At 45.5% G+C, this 20,993-nt stretch overlaps 1 protein-coding gene across 3 annotated transcripts in view; it reads right to left on the reverse strand.

The window, feature by feature from the left end:
- ATAD2B (ATPase family AAA domain containing 2B) overlaps positions 1-20,993 on the reverse strand; it is a 528,611-nt gene that overhangs the window by 150,247 nt on the left and 357,371 nt on the right. For all 3 annotated transcript variants that reach the window (XM_033936345.1, XM_033936343.1, XM_033936342.1), the window contains exons 18-19: positions 19,994-20,180; positions 16,067-16,252 (exon numbers count right to left, since the gene is read on the reverse strand). In XM_033936345.1, coding sequence (XP_033792236.1) covers positions 16,067-16,252; positions 19,994-20,180 — 373 coding nt within the window. The remainder of the gene's footprint in view (positions 1-16,066; positions 16,253-19,993; positions 20,181-20,993) is intronic.

Raw genomic sequence — 20,993 nt, forward strand, 5'->3', positions numbered from 1 at the left:
AGCTGCTCTGAAGAAAAGCAGGGTTCAAAGTGAAAACAGTCACTCAATTAAGACACGCCACATCTGTACTAATAACTTTTACTTTTTTACCTTGTGCTTTTAATTCTATTTCTTGTCAGTCTCTGCCCTGGTGAAAGGCCCAGTGCACACTGGACTGGAACTGGCAGCTCACACCTCTGCTCTTCTATATTTTATCCTGCTAAACTTCTGCCTGTATATTTCAGGTAGTAACCAGTGTGGGCAAGTGTGGGCATAAGTGTATTATTTATGCCAATGACTCTTGCCTAACACGCTTTACCTTGATTTTCTACCTATTAACTAAAGTCTCTCTCCTTCATAAGTGGGAGCATTTCAATCTCAAAGGCTACACAGACAGGGACATTTAGAAGGCCATATACGGTAAATATATGAGCAAGGCCCACGAACCAAGGCAGACTTCTGCAGCCTCAAATATGAACCCTTTTGATTTTCAAGAACTCACAGATATTGTACACAAATATTTTGACAAGAAAGGGGGTCCATATGAGGGTAATTTTCCAGAAAACACATGGCACGATATTCAGAAACAAATGGTTTCTCATTCTCAGGAGTTTAGAAAGAAAACAAATAAAAGAAAAAGCAATGTTACTTACCGTAACAGTTGTTATCCAGGGACAGCAGGCAGCTATTCTCACTAGTGGGTGATATCATCCGACAGAGCCCCGATACGGACATCTTGCAAGCATGTCTTGCTTGAAGAAACTCAGAAGTTTCGAGATGCCCGCACCGCGCATGCGCCAGTGCCTTCCCGCCCGATGTACCGGGCGTGTCTCCTCAGTTCAGGTAGCTAGCCTGAGAAGCCAACCCAGGGGAGGTGGGTGGGATGTGAGAATAGCTGCCTGCTGTCCCTGGATAACAACTGTTACGGTAAGTAACATTGCTTTATCCCAGGACAAGCAGGCAGGTATTCTCACTAGTGGGTGACCTCCAAGCTAACCCCAATGGGATGGTGGGAGAGTTGGCAACTTAAGAGAACAAATTTTGTAACACTGTTTGGCCAAACTGTCCATCCCGTCTGGAGAAAGTATCCAGACAATAATGAGAGGTGAATGTATGAACCGAGGACCAAGTGGCAGCCTTACATATCTCCTCAATCGGTGTCGATCTGAGGAAGGCTACAGAGGCTGCCATTGCTCTGACCTTATGGGCTGTGACCTTACAGGGAAGGGATAATCCAGCCTGGGCATAGCAGAAAGAGATACAAGCCGCCATCCAGTTAGAGATGGTGCGCTTCGATACAGGTCGTCCCAACTTGTTTGGATCAAAGGAGACGAAAAGTTGAGGAGCATTTCTGTGTGGCTTTGTGCGATCCAAGTAGAAAGCTAGAGCACGTTTACAGTCCAGAGTGTGCAAAGCAGATTCCCCAGGATGAGAATGAGGCTTTGGAAAGAACACTGGAAGCACGATGGATTGGTTGATGTGAAATTCAGAGACCACTTTAGGCAAGAATTTTGGATGAGTACGGAGAACCACCTTGTCATGATGGAATACAGTGAACGGTGGATCCGCCACTAGGGCCTGAAGCTCACTGACCCGGCGAGCTGACGTGAGGGCCACCAGAAAAACCACCTTCCAGGTGAGATACTTAAGTGGAGCCGTGTTGAGAGGTTCAAACGGAGGCTTCATAAGATGAGACAGGACAACATTGAGATCCCAAACCACAGGAGGAGGTTTGATAGGAGGGTTGACATGAAAAAGTCCTTTCATAAATTTGGAAACCACAGGATGAGCAGACAAAGGTTTCCCCTGTAGAGGCTGATGGAAAGCCGCAATAGCACTCAGGTGGACTCGTATAGAGGTAGACTTGAGACCAGACTGGGACAGGTGTAGAAGATAATCCAATACAGCAGATAGGGAAGCTCGCTGAGGTTCCGTGGCATTGGAAATACACCAGGAAGAGAATCTAGTCCATTTTTGGGAATAGCATTGTCGAGTAGCAGGCTTCCTGGAAGCCTCCAAGACCTCCCTCACTGCTTGAGAGAACTGGTGAGGAGTTATGTTGAAAGGAACCAAGCTGTCAGGTGGAGAGACTGCAGGTTGGGATGAAGTAGTGAACCTTGATGTTGAGTAAGTAGTGAAGGAAACACTGGAAGAAGTACTGGCTCCCTGCTGCACAGTTGAAGTAGAAGGGAGTACCAAGGTTGTCTGGGCCACCGAGGAGCAATCAGAATCATGGTGGCATGGTCTGATCTCAACTTGACCAGAGTCTTCTGAATGAGAGGAAATGGAGGAAACGCATATAGGAAGCGATTCCCCCACTCCAGTAGAAAGGCGTCTGCCTCGAGGCGGAGAGGAGTGTAGATGCTGGAGCAAAACTGAGGCAGTTTGAAGTTGTGGGGGGCTGCAAAGAGGTCTATCTGAGGCGTTCCCCACTGAGCAAAGATCTGATGAAGGGGTTTGGAATGGAGCGTCCATTCGTGAGGCTGGAGAAGACGACTCAATTTGTCTGCTAAGACGTTGTCTTTCCCCTGAATGTAGACTGCTCTGAGGAAGATGTTGTGGCGAACCGCCCAATCCCAGACTCGAAGAGCTTCCTGACAAAGAGGGGCCGAGCCCGTGCCCCCTTGTTTGTTGACATAATACATGGCGACCTGATTGTTTGTGCGAATAAGGACCACCATGTCGTGAAGCAGATGTTGAAAAGCTTGGAGAGCATTGAAGATGGCTCTGAGCTCCAGAAGATTGATTTGATGGAGTCGTTCCGCACTGGTCCAGAAGCCCTGAGTGCGAAGACCATCCAGATGGGCCCCCCATGCATAGTTCGATGAATCGGTCGTTAGAACTTTCTGGTGGGGAGGAGAATGAAACAGCAAACCTCTGGATAGATTCGAAGAGGTCATCCACCAAAGAAGAGACTGCCGTAGAGCAGGAGTGACGACAATGTGACGGGACAACGGGTCGGACACCTGAGTCCACTGAGATGCCAGGGTCCATTGAGGAATTCTGAGATGTAGTCTGGCAAAAGGCGTCACATGAACTGTAGAGGCCATGTGGCCCAAGAGGACCATCATGTGTCTCGCCGAGATGGACGGGCGAGAAGACACCGACTGGCAGAGTAGAAGGAGAGCATCCATGCGTTGAGGAGGAAGGAATGCTCGAAGTTGAATGGTATCCAGAACAGCCCCGATAAAGGGGAGAGACTGGGCGGGCTGAAGATGTGATTTGGGGAAGTTGATCTCGAAGCCCAGACTCTGCAGAAAAGAAATTGTAGTCAAGGTCGCCGAAATGACCTCTGGAGCCGACGGCGCCTTGATGAGCCAGTCGTCGAGGTATGGAAACACCTGGAGACCCATGTTCCGGAGTGCCGCGGCCACCACCACCAGACACTTTGTGAAGACTCTGGGAGACGAGGAAAGGCCGAATGGAAGCACTCGATACTGCAGATGTAGATGTCCCACCCGAAATCTGAGAAACTTGCGGGAGGCCGGATGTATCGGGATGTGAGTGTAGGCCTCCTTGAGATCCAGAGAGCATAACCAATCGTTCTGCTCGAGTAGGGGGTAGAGAGAAGCAAGGGTCAGCATGCGGAACTGCTCCTTGACCAAAAACTTGTTGAGGACTCGAAGGTCCAAAATGGGACGCAGATCGCCCGTCTTCTTCGGAACCAAGAAGTACCGGGAGTAGAACCCCTGGTTTTGCTGATCTACTGGCACCGGCTCGACGGCTCGAAGCCGAAGCAGAGCCTGCGCCTCCTGTAGAAGAAGAGCGGTCTGCGTCGAGTTGGAAGGATACTCTCTTGGCGGGCGGTCCGGGGGGACCCGTTGGAAATGAAGAGAGTATCCCTCTCTTACGATGGTAAGGACCCAGAGGTCCGTGGTGATCGTCTCCCATCGATGACAAAAATGGTGGAGACGACCCCCGATGGGAAAAACGGGAGGAGACAGAACGAAGTCGGTTATGCTCCCTGGGAGAGAGTCAAAAAGGCTGAGTAGCCTTGGGTTCAGCCGGCATCTGAGGCTTCTGTTGAGTCTTCTGTGGAGGCTGCCTCTTCGCAGGCTGTCTCGCCAGGGGAGCCTGCCTCGGTTGATAACGCCTCTGATAGATTTGAGGCGGTCTAGAGGGACGAGACTGCTGAGGCTTAGGCTTAGGGCGCAGAATAGACTGAAAAGACTTCTCATGGTCCGAAAGCTTTTTAGTAACAGTCTCGATAGACTCATCAAACAGATCCGCTCCCGCACAAGGCACATTAGCCAGTCTGTCTTGGAGGTTCGGATCCATATCAATAGTGCGAAGCCAGGCCAGGTGACGCATGGCGACTGAACAGGCCGCAGCCCGTGCCGAGAGCTCGAAAGCATCGTAGGAGGATTGCATCAGCTGCAGCCGCAACTGGGACAGGGTCGCCACCACCTCCTCAAACTGGAAACGAGCCTGAGCATCGATGAAAGGGATGAACTTGCGGAGTACCGGCAAGAAGAAATCCAAATATGACGAGAAGAAAAAATTGTAATTGAGCACTCGAGTCGCCATCATCGAGTTTTGGTATACACGTCTACCAAACTTGTCCATCGTTCTCCCCTCCCTGCCCGGAGGCACCGAAGCGTAGATCTGGGAAGGGTGAGAACGCTTGAGAGAAGACTCGACCAGAAGGGACTGATGAGAAAGTTGAGCTCCCTCAAACCCCTTGTGGTGAACGATGCGGTATCGAGCATCCAGCTTACTGGGCACCGCAGGGATAGAATACGGTGTCTCAAAACAGCGCATGAAAGTCTGGTCCAGCAATTTATGCAAAGGAAGCCGAAGAGTCTCCGCTGGAGGGTGAGGCAAATGCATAGTATCCAAATACTCTTTAGAATATTTAGACCCAGTGTCCAAAGTCACATCTAAGTCATCCGCCATCTGTCAGAGAAAAGATGAGAAAGAATTGGTCCGCCAAGGCCGGCCGCCGAGACGGACTAGATGAAGTGGAAGCCTCCGGGTCCAGGGAGAGCTGAGACCGGCAAGGAGAATAGGAGGTAGATGGTTCCTCATACTCTGGTCCCTCCGGCGGGGATACATCCGACGATGAGTATCCCAAACGCTGCATCTTTTTCTGCGGAGACACCTCCGAATGGCGTGAGGAGTGTCGAGATGAGTGTCGAGATCGATGCCCCTCCCGGTGACGGGATGGGGAGCGAGATCTTCTGTGCATCGCACGATCCCCTGAAGCCTCTAAGGAATGGATGGGGCTCAATGCGGTGGACCGCAGAGGCGGTAAGGAAGCGGACTCACGCAGCGCCACCCAAGTCTGGTATGGAGTGCGGAAGAACTCTTCCTGCGATGCAGTATGCCCAGGACTCCGATTATCAGGAGCTGCCCCAGCACCCTGTTGTCGTGGAGGTGTGATGGGCTCTAAAGGTGGCATATCAGGAAGGGAAGCCCTTCTGGAGGATTCCGCCGCCCTCCGCCGATCCCCCTCGTCGAGCAGCGAGATCGAACGGCGAGGAGGAGGGGGAGGGGGCGGACCGCCCCCTGCAACCGGTGCCCGGACTTCACCCTGAATGTTGGCGATAAGCCGGGGTCCCATAGTCTGCATAAGCTGGACAAACTGAGCTTCTAGCAGGGATCGAAGCGAAGCCGATATGGAGGGATCCGCACCGAAAGGGGGTCCTCCTGCACGGTCTTCGCGTTCCTTCGTGGCCAAGTGCTTCTGCTTGTTAGCTTTGGGCACTTTGATGACCACGGGAGGGACAGTGGAAGGCGGTACCTGAACCGAGGAGACGGAGGCAGGCGCCGCAGCTGAACTTGAAGCCGTAGCCGGTGTAAACGATGCTGGCTTCACGATGCTGGATGCGGGAGTCGTCGATGCAGGTTTCGAGCGGACCGGCGAAACCTCAGCAGACGTAGAAGCAGACAGATCCTTGGCAGTCTCCATCTTGAACATCGACTCCCAAAGCAAGCAACGCCTCTTAAACGAGCGCGGTTAGCGTGGAACAAGGCCGGCACGATTTCGGAACGTGTTCCGGACCAAGACACTGCAGGCAGCGTCGATGCGGGTCCGTTAACGAAATCGCACGCTGGCACTTGCTGCACTTTTTAAAACCGGTGATTGGCCGGGACATAGGCCGGAAAATCGACGCTGCAAGGTCGAAAGCGGTAGGCCGCAGCCACGAGGCCGGCCCGGCCGAACCGCCGGAAGAAATAATTTTAACTTTTTTTTTTTTTAAAAGAAAGTAAAAATGAAAGAAATTCAAAGAAATAAACTAAAACGCGGGTAAAGAAGGCAAAGAAAACTGAAATTCAGTCAGCGCAGAATGAAGATAACTTCTCAGCTCCGCGGAAAGAAAAGAACTGAGGAGACACGCCCGGTACATCGGGCGGGAAGGCACTGGCGCATGCGCGGTGCGGGCATCTCGAAACTTCTGAGTTTCTTCAAGCAAGACATGCTTGCAAGATGTCCGTATCGGGGCTCTGTCGGATGACATCACCCACTAGTGAGAATACCTGCCTGCTTGTCCTGGGATAATGCCTTTTCATTCAAGGCCTCTGTAGAGGACTTATTAGCATAAGACAAGAAAATACTGACTTTGAACACTCAGTGCCATCAGCTGTCCAAAGACTTAGATGAGGCACAAATTAATATATCCATGCTAAGAACCCAAATGTTCAAGCTACAAATTCCTTTTTAGCTGTAAATGAACAATTAGAAGAGGCCAAGGCAGAATTAAAGTATTTAAAGTCAAAATGTGCCTCACAGGGACAGGTTAATGCTGTCTCCTCACAGATTCTGCCGTCTGCACCATTGCCACTCTCACCATATAATCCATGTAGTCAAAAAACCGTTTTTGTAGCAGGCCAGAGAAAAGGTAAACTAGCTACAGATGTAGAACAGGAAGAAGAACCCACAAATGAAGATGAGGAAAATTCATTACCAGGCCACAGCAATACCAAAAGTACTCCTATAAGTGACACAGCTCCAGTAACAGTAGTACTGCAGGGACATTTGAAAGATAGTGACATTGAAAGAATAGTGGAGAAAGTGGGCCCTATGCTTTTTAACATAAATGAATGGTGCAAATGGGCTACTGACATACTGATTCAATGGGGTCTAGGGAAATACAAAAGGAACAATGCAGATTTTGATAAGCTTATACACCTAGCCCTGGATCCACATTATTATAAATTTGGATCTCTTGTTCATCCATACCAATTTGTAAAGATGGTTATCGAACAACTATTTCGCTGCACCTCTTTGCAAGTACTTAGAACTCTTTCACCCCTGCCAACCGATACACCAGAGCAGTTTGCATATAGAGTGTGGGTAATCAACGCGGTACTTAACGAACATGAACATTGGCCCATTTCCTCAGATTATGGTCAGAGAGAATATAAAGAATTCCTATTAGAATTATTATTTCCCGAGATTACTAAACACCTTCTGTTGTTCTCAGAGGACCCTAAAACTACGCCTTTTGACACTTTACTGCTCAGAATTGGGTCTGTGTGGAAGACCCAGCCAGCTCGAATTATTTCAGTTTCAGAAGCTAGAAGGTGGCGTGCTGAGGGAGCACCCCAGTACAAGAAAACACCACACACAGGAAATAGAGGGCATGTCAGAGGTAGTTACAGAAATTCCTCCACTTACATTCCCTTCCATGAACTCAGAGACCAAAAGGAAAAATTAGAAAAAGAGAAAAGGAAATGGGAACAGGATCGTCACACAATGCAGATAGAATTGGTCTGGTGCACAATTGTCAAGATTTTATACTCAATCCTTAAGTATCCCCGTAAATCTGAAATTGCTGTAGGCAAAGTGTTCCGGAAAAAAGGATCAACATATGAGAATGTTCTTTTTCTGGTAGATGTCAGATATATACACTGAATGATGGAACTGCAAAAACTATATTGAGAATAGCATAACACTCTATCCTGACACAATTCCTTCAATTTTCCCTGAAGGTAACCTGGTTGAAATAGCCTGAAGGCTTTGAAACTAAGGCACAGTAATTTGAATGAAATCCTGTCTTGCATAGAAAGTCAATGTAGATCCTTTAAGACAGGAATAATATGATCCGTTTTTTCTTAAAAGTAATGAGCTGTGCAGTCATGTTTTGGACCAACTGAAGTCTTTTCAAGATAGAAACATAGAAACATAGAAATTGACGGCAGAAAAGGGCTATAGCCCATCGAGTCTGCCCATACCAATGACCCACTCCCTGATTCTTACTCTCCTAGAGATCCCACATGAATATCCCATTTCCTCTTGAAATCTAACACGCTGCTGGCCTCAATCACCCGCTGAGGCAGCTCGTTCCAATGATCGACCACCCTTTCGGTGAAGAAGTACTTCCTAGCATCACCCTGAAATTTCCCTCCCCTGATTTTCCGCGAGTGTCCTCTGGTTACCGAGGGCCCCGTAAGACTGAAGATATCATCTTTCACCACTATACGCCCAGTAATATACTTAAAGGTTTCAATCATGTCTCCTCTCTGTCTTCGCTCCTCCAATGAGTACATCCGCAGTTTTTTTAACCTTTCTTCATACGTGAGATCCCTGAGCCCCAAAACCATCCTGGTAGCCATTCGCTGAACCGACTCAATTCTCAACACATCTTTTCGGTAGTGTGGTCTCCAGAATTGAACACAATACTCGAGATGAGGTCTCACCATGGATCTGTACAGTGGCATTATTACTTCAGGTTTTCTGCTGACAAAACCCCTACGGATACAGCCCATCATTTGTCTTGCCTTGGATGAAGCCTTCTCTACCTGATTGGCAGCCTTCATATCGTCGCTAATGATCACTCCTAAATCACGTTCCATCGTGGTCCTGGACAAGGTTTCACCATTTAGTGTGTAAGTTCTGTGTGGATTTTTTTTGCCTAGATGCATTATTTTACATTTTTTAGCATTGAAGCCTAGCTGCCAAGTTGATGACCACTGCTCGAGCTGTCTTAGGTCCTGCGTCATAAAGTCAGGCACACTGCTTTTGCCAACTATGTTGCATAGTTTGGCATCGTCGGCAAACAGTGATACTTTTCCTCTAAGTCCTTGGGTCAAATCTCCTATGAATAAATTGAATAGAATCGGCCCTAAGACGGAGCCCTGAGGTACTCCACTCATCACTGCTGACATTTTGGAGGGGGTACCGTTTACCATCACCCTTTGAAGCCTACCATCTAGCCAATCCTTTACCCATGTAGTGAATGTATCCCCTAATCCCATTGATTTTAGTTTGTTCAACAGCCTGCGGTGTGGGACGCTATCAAAAGCTTTGCTGAAGTCCAAATATATCACGTCAAGGGACTCACCGGCATCCAGATGATTGGTCACCCAATCAAAGAAGTCAATCAGATTAGATTGGCAGGACCTTCCCCTGGTAAATCCGTGTTGATGTGGATCACGTAAACTTTCTTCGTCTAGAATTTTGTCAAGTTCCTGTTTGATCAGTGTTTCCATGAGTTTGCACACTATGGATGTAAGACTCACCGGTCTGTAATTTCCTGTCTCTGTTCTGCATCCCTTTTTGTGGAGTGGAATTACGTTAGCTGTTTTCCAGTCTAGGGGTACTTTTCCCGTGCGCATGGAAAGATTGAAGAGTACGGATAGTGGTTCAGCCAGAACTTCACTCAGCTCTCTGAGTACCCTGGGGTGTAGATTGTCTGGCCCCATGGCTTTGTCAACTTTGAGTCTTGAAAGTTCGTGGTAGACGCTACTAGGTGTAAACTCGTAATCGCGAAACAGATCATTTTGGCTGTCTCTTATTTGTAGTTGTGGACCATTTCCCGGTGCTTCACAGGTGAATACTGAGCAGAAGTATTCGTTTAGCAGTTCTGCCTTGGTAGTATCAGATTCTGCGTAGTTTCCATCTGATTGCCTAAGGCGTTCTATTCCATTTTTGTTTCTCTTCCTGTCGCTAATGTACCTAAAGAAGGATTTGTCCCCTTTTTTAATGCTCCGTGCTAGATCTTCCTCTGTTTGAAGTTTGGCTTCCCTGACTGCCTTTTTGACAGCCTTAGATCTGGCCAGATAGTCTTCCTTTGCCTCCCTTTTCCCAAGATGTTTGTAGTTGATAAATGCTTCTTTTTTTATTTTAATGAGGTCCGAAATTTCCTTGTTGAACCATTGTGGTTTTTTGTTTCTCCGGCGTTTGCTTACTGTTTTTACGTAGCGGCTAGATGCTTCGTTCAGGATGGATTTTAGATTTGACCACATAGTTTCCGGATTGTCAGTTTCTGCATGGTTTTGCAGCTCTTGATGGACAAAGTCTCTCATGTGGTCGAAATCTGCCTCCCTAAAGTTGAGGACCCTCGTTGCTGTGTTTGATTTAGAGAAGCCTTTTCTGAGGTTGAGCCATACCATGTTGTGGTCACTGGAGGCCAGCGTGTCTCCCACTGATACTTCCGAGACACTGTCTCCATTTGTGAGTACCAGGTCCAGTATTGCTTTTTCTCTGGTGGGCTCTAATACCATTTGTTTTAGTTGTGCACCCTTAATGGAGGTTACTATTCTTTTGCTACTGCTCGTAGTTGCTGAGAGGGTGTTCCAGTCAGCATCTGGCATGTTGAAGTCGCCTAGCAGTACTGTGTCACCACGTAAAGTGATGTTCTCTATGTCCTCAATCAATTCTTTGTCTTTGTCTTCCTTTTGTCTCGGTGGCCTGTACACCACACCGAGGTAAAGGCATTTTTCGTTCCCTCTGGCAAGGTTTACCCAAAGGGATTCCCCTGTGTATCTAACCTCTGTGATCCTGGTAGTTTTGATATTATCCTTAGTGTATAGTGCTACCCCCCCTCCTAATTTGCCCTCTCTGTCCCGACGAAGTAGATTGTAGCCTGGTATAACCATATCCCACCCATGCGAGTCTGTGAACCAGGTCTCGGATATCGCTACTATGTCAAGATCAGCATCCCTTATTTCTGTTTCTAGTTCCAGGATTTTGTTGCCCAAGCTGTGTGCATTAACATACATTGCTCTCCAAATTTGTGATGATATGCCTATCCCCGTTAGTGTGGCTCTTGTTTTTTTGTGTATGCAAAAGATCAACTTTGAGAAGGCCTATTTACAATCTGTTTATCATAAATGCATAAATTAATATTGCCAAGTTTTCTTTGGACAATAAAGTTTGCAAATAATGAATTGTTTGGAGTTGAAAGTAACATGCTTCGACAATCATATTAAATTGTCCATCAAATTTCAGTTCAGAATCACAGTGAACACCTAATTTGACAATTTCCAATTTTATAGGGATTAATTGACCACTCGTATTAGGTTGAATTAAGAGGGTGTTTTTTTCTTTGTTATCCAAAAAGCAGAGCATTTGTCAATATTAAGAAATAAGTCATGATCCTGGAACCAGGTTCCCAATAAATCCAATCGACTATTCATTCAGTCATGATCTCAGATTGATCCTCCTTCATTAACACTATGATTTGAATATCATCTGCAAAGAGGTGAAATTTGTAGCTCCAACCTTCAAGTATTTTAGTCTAGGAGATCAAGTACAGATTAAAAAGTAAGGGAGAAAGGAGTGACCTCTGTCTTAAGCTTAGATTTACCAGAGAACTCTTGATTCCAATGTAAAATTTCCATTTTGTCTCCTTTCTCACAGAACACTAAACAATCTTGGACACTGAGTAATAATTCAAAATATATTATAGTTAATACTCAGAGACTAAAAATACATTCATACAAAATTTCCCCATTGCAAATTCCTGCCTTTCTCCCATCCCTAGGCTCCAAGACTCACTTCCCTTCACCTTTAATTCCCCCTAGCACAGGGATCTCAAAGTCCCTCCTTGAGGGCCGCAATCCAGTCGGTTTTTCAGAATTTCCTGAATGAATATGCATTGAAAGCAGTGCTTGCACATAGATCTCATGCATATTCATTGGAGAAATCCTGAAAACCCGACTGGATTGCAGCCCTCAAGGAGGGACTTTGAGACCCATTTCTTCTTCCCTAAGCTCAACATTCCTGCCAGCTTTGTCCGTCTCTCTCTGCCACTGCCATTCCCAGCAAGATCTACAGTTCTCTCTCTCTCTGCACCCCTTCAAGGCTTGAACCTTCCACTCTCAGTTCTTTCTTTCCTCACATCCAGAAACTTCTCCAACTCACACTATTGTGGTCTGGCTGCTCACTCTTGCTCTCTCAAGCATATCAATCTTGCCTCACTTGCTTTCTCCATTGGCTTGAGGGCCAATGCTGCTATTGCAACCTTATTTTTTACCCACAAAGCCAACACTGTTTTTCTTTGCTGCATTTTGCTGAGATACACAGGACCCTCTTACTTCCTTCTTGTGACCTGCATGGCCACTGTGGCTAATTCAGCTAGTTCCTCCGAGCCCCTGTATTACATTCTGCATGGCAAATGCATCTTTTTTAACGGGTTATTCAGCTGACCCAGCCAGCATTTAAACAGTATTAGCACAAGTGCTTACCTTCATTTGGATACTACTTATATCCTAGAGCAGTAAGAAACCACCCTGAGGAGGCAAGTCGCACTCACACTACCAAGTCTAAGGTAAGTACCAATGATATCCACAATAATTCAGGGAGAAATATCACTGATAATTTAGGAGCCACACTAGCTTGTAAAGGAATCTCTTCACAGATATGGAGGGCTATGTATGTTAATGCACACAGCTTGGGCAATAAAATTCTAGCATTAGAGACTGAGATAACAAACGCCGATCTTGACGTGATAGCGATATCCGAAACCTGGTTCACGGAATCGCATGGGTGGGATATGGTTATACCAGGGTACAACCTACTTCGTTGCGACCGAGAGGGTAAATTGGGAGGAGGAGTAGCGCTATACACTAAGGAAAGCATCAAAACCACCAGAATCACAGATGTTAGATACACCGGGGAATCCCTCTGGGTGAACCTGGCCAGAGGGAATGAAAAATGCCTATACCTTGGGGTGATATATAGACCTCCCAGGCAACAGGAGGACAAAGACATGGAATTAATCGAGGATATAGAGAACATCACACTGCGCAGGGACACAGTAATGCTAGGAGACTTCAACATGCCAGATGCACATTGGAACACACTCTCCGCGACTACGGGTAGCAGCAAAAGAATATTAACCTCCATAAAGGGTGCACGTCTCAAGCAATTGGTATTGGAGCCCACCAGGGACCAGGCGTTACTAGACCTAGTTCTCACCAACGGAGATAGCGTCACGGAAGTCTCAGTAGGAGACACACTGGCCTCCAGCGACCATAATATGGTATGGCTCAACCTCAAGAAAGGTTTCCCTAAGACAAACACAGCAACAAGGGTTCTCAACTTTAGAGGCATAGACTTCAACCACATGGGAGATTTTGTCCATCAGGAGCTACATAAACAAGCAATATCTGACAATGTGGAGGATATGTGGTCGTCTCTGAAGTCCATCCTACACGAAGCAACAGACCAATACATAAAGACATTAAGTAAACGCAGGAGAAACAAAAGACCCCAATGGTTCAGTAAAGAAATTTCAGACCTAGTTAAACAGAAAAAAGACGCATTTATCACCTACAAACATTTAGGCAGAGATGGGGCGAAAGAGGACTATCTAAACAGATCTAAAGCTGTCAAAACAGCAGTCAGAGAAGCCAAACTCCGAATGGAGGAAGAGCTAGCACGGAAAATTAAGAAAGGGGATAAATCTTTCTTCAGCTATATTAGTGACAGGAAAAGAAACAAAGATGGGATAGTACGCCTGAAGCAATCGGACGGTAACTTTGCGGAATCAGATTCTGAGAAGGCAGAACTACTAAACAAATACTTCTGTTCAGTGTTCACCCGCGAAGCGCCGGGAGCTGGTCCACAGCTGCAGACGGGAGATAACCAGAAAGACCCGTTTCAAGATTTTGAATTTACGCCCAGTAGCGTCTATGACGAACTATCAAGACTCAAGGTAAACAAAGCCATGGGACCGGATAACCTACACCCCAGAATGCTCAGGGAGTTAAGGGAAGTCCTGGCAGAACCATTATCTGTTCTTTTCAATCTTTCCCTAAGCACAGGAAGGGTCCCCTTGGACTGGAAAACCGCCAACGTAATCCCACTCCACAAAAAGGGCTGCAGGACAGAGACAGCAAACTACAGACCAGTGAGTCTCACGTCTATAGTGTGTAAACTCATGGAAACACTGATCAAACAGAATCTTGACACAATCCTAGACGAAGAAAAACTGCGTGATCCACACCAACACGGGTTCACCCAGGGCAGATCCTGCCAATCTAATCTGATTAGCTTTTTTGACTGGGTTACTAGACAACTGGACGCCGGAGAGTCACTGGACGTGGTATATTTGGACTTCAGTAAAGCATTTGATAGCGTCCCTCATCGAAGATTACTGAACAAGCTGAAATCGATAGGATTAGGAGACACTCTAACTACATGGGTTGGGGATTGGCTGAGCGGTAGACTTCAGAAGGTGGTGGTGAACGGTACCCCATCCGAAGCATCGGACGTGATCAGTGGAGTGCCGCAGGGCTCGGTCCTGGGCCCGATTCTATTTAACTTATTCATAAGAGATATGACGCAAGGACTTAGAGGAAGGATATCACTGTTCGCCGACGACGCCAAACTTTGCAACATAGTAGGCAAAAGCTTATTACCTGATAATATGACACACGACCTACTGTTGCTGGAACAATGGTCAACTACTTGGCAGCTAGGCTTCAATGCTAAAAAATGCAAGATAATGCATCTGGGTAAGAGAAACCCGCTTAGAACTTATGTACTAAATGGTGAGACCTTGGTTAGGACCACAGCGGAACGCGACCTAGGGGTGATCATTAGTGAGGACATGAAGGTTGCCAATCAAGTGGAGAAGGCTTCCTCCAGGGCAAGACAAATGATGGGGTGTATCCGCAGAGGTTTCGTCAGCAGGAGACCTGAAGTTATGATGCCGTTGTACAGAGCCATGGTGAGGCCTCACTTGGAGTACTGTGTTCAGTTTTGGAGACCACACTACCGAAAGGACGTGCTGAGGATCGAGTCGGTTCAGCGAATGGCCACCAGGATGGTCTTGGGGCTCAAGGATCTCACGTATGAAGAAAGATTAAAAAAATTGCGGCTGTACTCACTTGAGGAAAGAAGAGAACGGGGAGATATGATTGAAACATATAAGTACATCACGGGACACATCGAGTCAGAAGATGATATCTTCTGGCTCATGGGACCCTCGACCACCAGAGGGCATCCGCTGAAAATCAGGGGAGGGAAGTTTCATGGCGACTCCAGGAAGTACTTCTTCACCGAAAGAGTAGTGGATCATTGGAACAGACTCCCACTCCAGGTGATAAAGGCCAGCAGCGTGACAGATTTTAAGAGAAAATGGGATACTCACGTGGGATCTTTAAGGGAGTAAATTCAGGGGAGGGGATACTTGGAATGGGCAGACTTGGTGGGCTATAGCCCTTTTCTGCTGCTTTTTTCTATGTTTCTATGTTTCTATTCTGTGATACTATGGGCTCCTTTTACGAAGCTGCGTTAGCGGTTTAACCCGCATAGTAGGGTGTGCTAATTTGCCGGCCGCGCTAGTCGCTACTTCCTCCTCTTGAGCAGGCGGTAGTTTTTCGGCTAGCGCGGGGGTTAGCGCGTGCTAAAAAGTTGCGTGCGATAAAGCCGCTAATGTGGCTTCGTAAAAGGAGCCCTATATGTTCTGGTCCACTGAAAGTCGGGCAATTTAAAATTTACTTAAATAGTGGCCAAATATCACTACTAAAGTATGAGTGCTAGATCTTCCTTCACCCCTCCCCAATACAGATCCTTTTTTTTACAGATAAAATTTGGCCATTTAGCAAGTGAAACAACCCAATTTCTCCATAGAAGCATTTAAAATAGACACCTAAATCATGCATTTGCTGCCTACCATAAATGCATAACTAATTTTGAATCAGTGTGACTCAGCTCAGATAATTCCTTCAGAATCCAAATTTGTAAAAGCAAACAAACAAAAAGGTATAAAATACAGTAGTTAGTACTTCTACTATATTTCACGGTGAAGAAAACCATTCTAATTAGTTTTGTTTCAGTCATGACTTGCCACACAGTAACAATGAGCCGCTAAAGATACAGAGGTTTCAACAAATATGACTTCTAACTCACCTCCTCGGGCAATTCACTGTACATGGTTTCAGAGGTAGAGAGGAAAAATATTGGTGAAAATGATGGTATATCTTGCAGCAGTGTTAGAAAAGTAGCTCTCACAGTTTCACTAACAGCTTCCCACCAATCACCAACATGAGGCATGTAAACAACACTAGGTACTGTCCTCCGGGCTTCACGAAAGATCTAGTGAAAAGAAAACTTGACTTAGTTTTAGAAATATATCTTATTTCTATAGAGTGAACCAAAAATAACTTCTTTTTTTTTTTTTTTTAAAAGAAGATTTTGTCCATGTATTTTGAACAAGCTGTCATACCGTACTCATAACAAAAATGTAGTCCAATATAGCCAACAATAAGGAACATTTATCTATCTTCACCCAAGAGATGAGAAAACAGACAAGAAACTTATTAATAAATCAACAAGGAGTGCATGCTTACCTCTAGTTATATAGATCAGGGGTGACCAAAAGGTGATTGACCAGTAGATCGCAAAGGCAATGTGAGTCGATCGCGGAGCCCATCCCGTGCTCCATGATAGACTCGCATTGCCTTTACGTTCTACTTGCATCCCAATGCAGAAGCTCTGGGCCGATCAGCCTTCCTCTCCCCGACGTCAATTCTGACGTTGGAGAGGAAGTTCCGGGCTAGCCAATCGTTGTCTGACTGGCTCAGAACTTCCTCTCCGATGTCAGAACTGATTTCAGGAAGAGGAATGCTAGAGGGAAGCAGGGAGAGCATGGGGCGGCGGTGGCTTGGGGACCTGTTCCCCGATGGTGGCGGCAGTGGCTTGGGGGAGGGCAGGGAGAAAGAAAGGGGGCAGGCAGGGAGACAGAAAGAAGAGGGGCAGGGAGACAAAAAGAAAGAAAGGGGGCATGGAGAGAGAAAGATAGGGAGACAGAAAGAAAGAAGGGGGAGGAGGCAGGGAGAAAGGAAGAAAAAGTTGGGGGAGGGAATAAGGTCTGGAGGAGATGAAGCGTACAGGAGGCTGAAAGAAGGGAAGAAATATTGGATGCACAGTCAGAAGAAGAAAGTGCAACCAGAGACTCATGAAATTACCAGACAACAAAGGTAGGAAAAATGATTTTATTTTCAATTTAGTGATCAAAATGTGTCCGTTTTGAGAATTTATATCTGCTGTCTATATTTTGCACTATGGTCCTCTTTTACTAAACTACAATAGCGGTTTTAGTGCAGCGAACCTATGAGTGTCGAGAGTAGTGCGAGGCATTCAGCGCAGCTCTCTGTGCTACAAACTGCTATCGCGATTTAGTAAAAAGGGAGGGGAGTATATTTGTCTATTTTTGTATAGTTGTCACTGAGGTGACATTGCATAGAGTCATCTGCCTTGACCTCTTTGAAACCCCCCGAAATAAAAGATAATTAACATTTTCTCTGCATATAGTGTGCTTTGTGGTTTTTTAAAATTTTCTTGTTGGTAGATCATTTTGACTTGGTCATTTTAAAAGTAGCTTGCAAACCAAAAAAGTGTGGGCACCCCTGATATAGATGTTTCAAAAGCCTATATTCTCCTCCCCCAGCAAGACATCCACTCAACAACCCCCCCCCCCCCCAAGACTTCTAAATAGAGTTGCACACCAGATTGCATGCCATATATCCCCCAGTCCATACAATATAACTTATGGAAAGAAAAACTCCCCGAACTTCCTCTCATTTAGACAAAATGCATCTATACAATGCTGTTAATTGCTCTATCTCAAATGCTATGCAGCTTAATCTTTCCTTGCCTTGGATTTTCAACAAGCAGCTAAGGTCAACTTAGTTGCATTAAAGCTATAGCAGACAAATCCTGTTGGGTATAAGGAAAGCCTCCTCCTACTTATCATTTCTTTAGCTTTGCTAGATGTACGCAGCACTGTACATTAACATGTAAGAGACAAAATTCCTGGGTTCCGTGGAATCTGGACTTGCAGCCAATTTTGCAATCTAGATTCGACTGTTTTCTAATATGCTTTCACTTTTCAGCAAGGCCACCATATGTGTCCCATACTGTCCTTTTTGTTACACCGATGTCAATAGTAGGTTGATGCCAAGAAAAACATATTGGAGCCCAACCGGGGTTGGATATCATGGATATATAACTTTCATACAGTCTTCCTATATACCAAGCATAAAGGATATATCTTGGTTTGACTCTCCATTCACACTCAAGTTGCACTCCCAATTATGTTTGCCACCTGTCCCTATGAGCCACCTGTAGTAGAAAGCTTCTCTCATATATATTTATACAGCACAGAGAAAAGGAAGTCCTCACAGGTCAAGGAAGTCCTCACATAGGTTTTCTAGAAAATATGGTTCCTGTATCACTTTCTGCTTAACCTCTGGGACATAAGAAAATGAACAAGTTGAGTGCAGGCATATCTATCAGTGTGATAAATCCGCTGCCATCACAGAATTTGTCCCAAAGGGGATTGATCCAGGAAAGTTACCAAACCCCGGTGCAGGAGAGCAAACCAGGTCAAAGCCCTGGACCCCAAATTAGCTGACTATCCCTTGAGTAGTGAGGAAGAATCAGAGAGAGAATGGCAGGAGAAGAGTAGGCAGAAAAGCTTTGCCCTAGCTGGAACAGTTCAAAACCCAGTCAGAAGACTGCTGCCTAATTCTCAGTCTGTCTCTAAGACAGAAGCAGGGAAGAGAAGTTTTGGAAAGATACACAGAGCTCTTTTTGCTTGGGTAATAACTTCAGGTGGCTGTAGAGCTCCCAGTGAAATAGAGGAGAGTCAGAGAAAAAAAATCCAGAGTGCATTCCTTCTGCAGATGACTCAAGGCCATTGGGAGATAACCCACATGTTTAGAATGACTCACCTATCTACTGGAAAAGATATACAAATCCAGAAAGAAGAGATAAAAATTTTAAAGGAAGAGACTGTATCACTGAAATTAGATATCCAAGAAGAAAAGAAGAACTTAAAAACAATTAAGAGTAACCAAGATTTATTTGTTAAAGACAATACGATTATGCAGAGAAAACTGGAAGCTTTAGATAACAATATTCGGATTAATAATTTGCGATTAATTAATTTTCCTAAAGTATTATCAATTTCTCCACGAGATATGATAAAGCGATACTTTCTGGAAATTCTTAAAATACCTGAAAATGCTTTACCACCTCTTACAAAGGTTTACTATTTACCTATAAGAAATCAGGATCCTCAAAAGAAAGAACCCTTGGACGTTTCCACTTTGTTAGAGCAATCAGATAGAGAATTGGCTATTCCAGCCACTCTCTTATTGACTGTGGCTTTGGCCCCAGACAAGGATTGGATTCTTAAACTTTTCTTTAAAAATAGGGCCAAGGACTTTTTGGGGTTTCATATCCAGATATTTCCTGATGTCTCGAGAGAGACTCAGAAGAGAAGAAGGGAATTCTTAATGTTAAAACCAGGAGTGACTCAAATAGGGGGTTTATTTTTTCTTAGGTATCCTTGTAAATGTGTCATAAGATACCATTCCTTGAAATATGTATTTGTAGATCCAGCTCATTTGACTACTTTCCTTTCTGCGAAACGTCTTGAGTCTGTAGAACCCTCTGTACCATTGTGATAATAATTAGCTCACCTCTCAGTAGTAGTTTAAGTGATTTTTCTTGTTAAAACGTTTTACTTTAATTTAATTTCTACTCTTATCGTTAATCTTGGATCTTAATTTGAGGACTAGTGTGTGATTAAGTTAGGATGTATACTTTATTATTTTGAATTGCTTTCAGGTTTAAGAGTAAATAAATATTATTATGTTTTCTTGATCTCACTTTCTGTACAAGATGATATGCTTGACAATAAATGTGTAAATTTTATAAATAAAAAAAAAAAAAAAAAAGAGCACATATTGTTCAAATACACAGGCCATGATGAAGCTTGCAGAAAAAGTACATCAGTAAATCAAGCATTTATGTAATGGGGAAACTAACCTGTGCACATGATTCTTCTGGTGTTTTGGCACTAACAGAGTAAAGTGCTGGTAGATCTAATCTGTGTACAGAAAACTTTTCCAGGGTGTGCAACAGTGCTGGAGCAAGGTGTGATGTCTGACCTGAACCTTTCTCTCCAGAGAGCAGTAATCTCGGCCTGTAAGAGGTTGGTTGATGATAAGCTGACCTGCAATATGAATCAATATATTAGAAGCTAGTTGCCAGATAAGGTTTCAGCATATTATAAATGCATTTATTAGATGTGCATTGCAAAAGCAGTCATCATATTTTAAGACATCTAGAAACAAATACAAACAAAATACTGCATTCCCTTGATTCTAAGAGATACATTTTTACTGTGTGGAAAGTAGGTGTGACATACATTCATTGTCATCTTAGAATAGAGGACAAACATTACAAATTATGTGGCCCTCCCTGAGGCACCTAGATGGAAATCTATGGTATTTGCACACACTTACAATTTACATTCAAAATAACATACAGTGGTACCTTGGATTACAAGCATAATCCGTTCCAGGAGCATGCTCGTAATCCAAAATGCTCGTTTATCAAAGCGAGTTTCCCCATAGGAAATAATGGAAACTCGCTTTGATAGGTTCCCACCCTCCACCCCCCCCCCCCCCCCCCGAGGCCAGCAGCGCTGCTCCCCCCCCACGAGAATCGGCATTGCTCCCCCCGAAGGCCCCCCCCCTGCGAACCGGCACCCTCCCCCCCCGTGATCCGGCCCCCCCCCCCCCCGCTGCCATCGGGCACCCCCCGCCACGACCTGAGGTCCCCCCAACCCACCCGAACCCTCTTCTTACTTTGATGTAGCCTCCGCACCTGCACCAGCATGTCCTGTGCTGTGCCGGTGCCCGAAAATTTGCCTCCGGTGCTGGGCCTTGAGCATGTTCGCATGCTCAAGGCCCGAGAGTTCACGTTGGACGTGAGAGTTCACATTGGACGTGAACTCTCAGGCCTTGAGCACTCGTAAACCGAG

The sequence above is a fragment of the Geotrypetes seraphini genome, chromosome 3 (genome assembly GCF_902459505.1).
Source record: "Geotrypetes seraphini chromosome 3, aGeoSer1.1, whole genome shotgun sequence".
In the NCBI taxonomy this organism is placed as follows: Eukaryota; Metazoa; Chordata; class Amphibia; order Gymnophiona; family Dermophiidae; genus Geotrypetes; species Geotrypetes seraphini.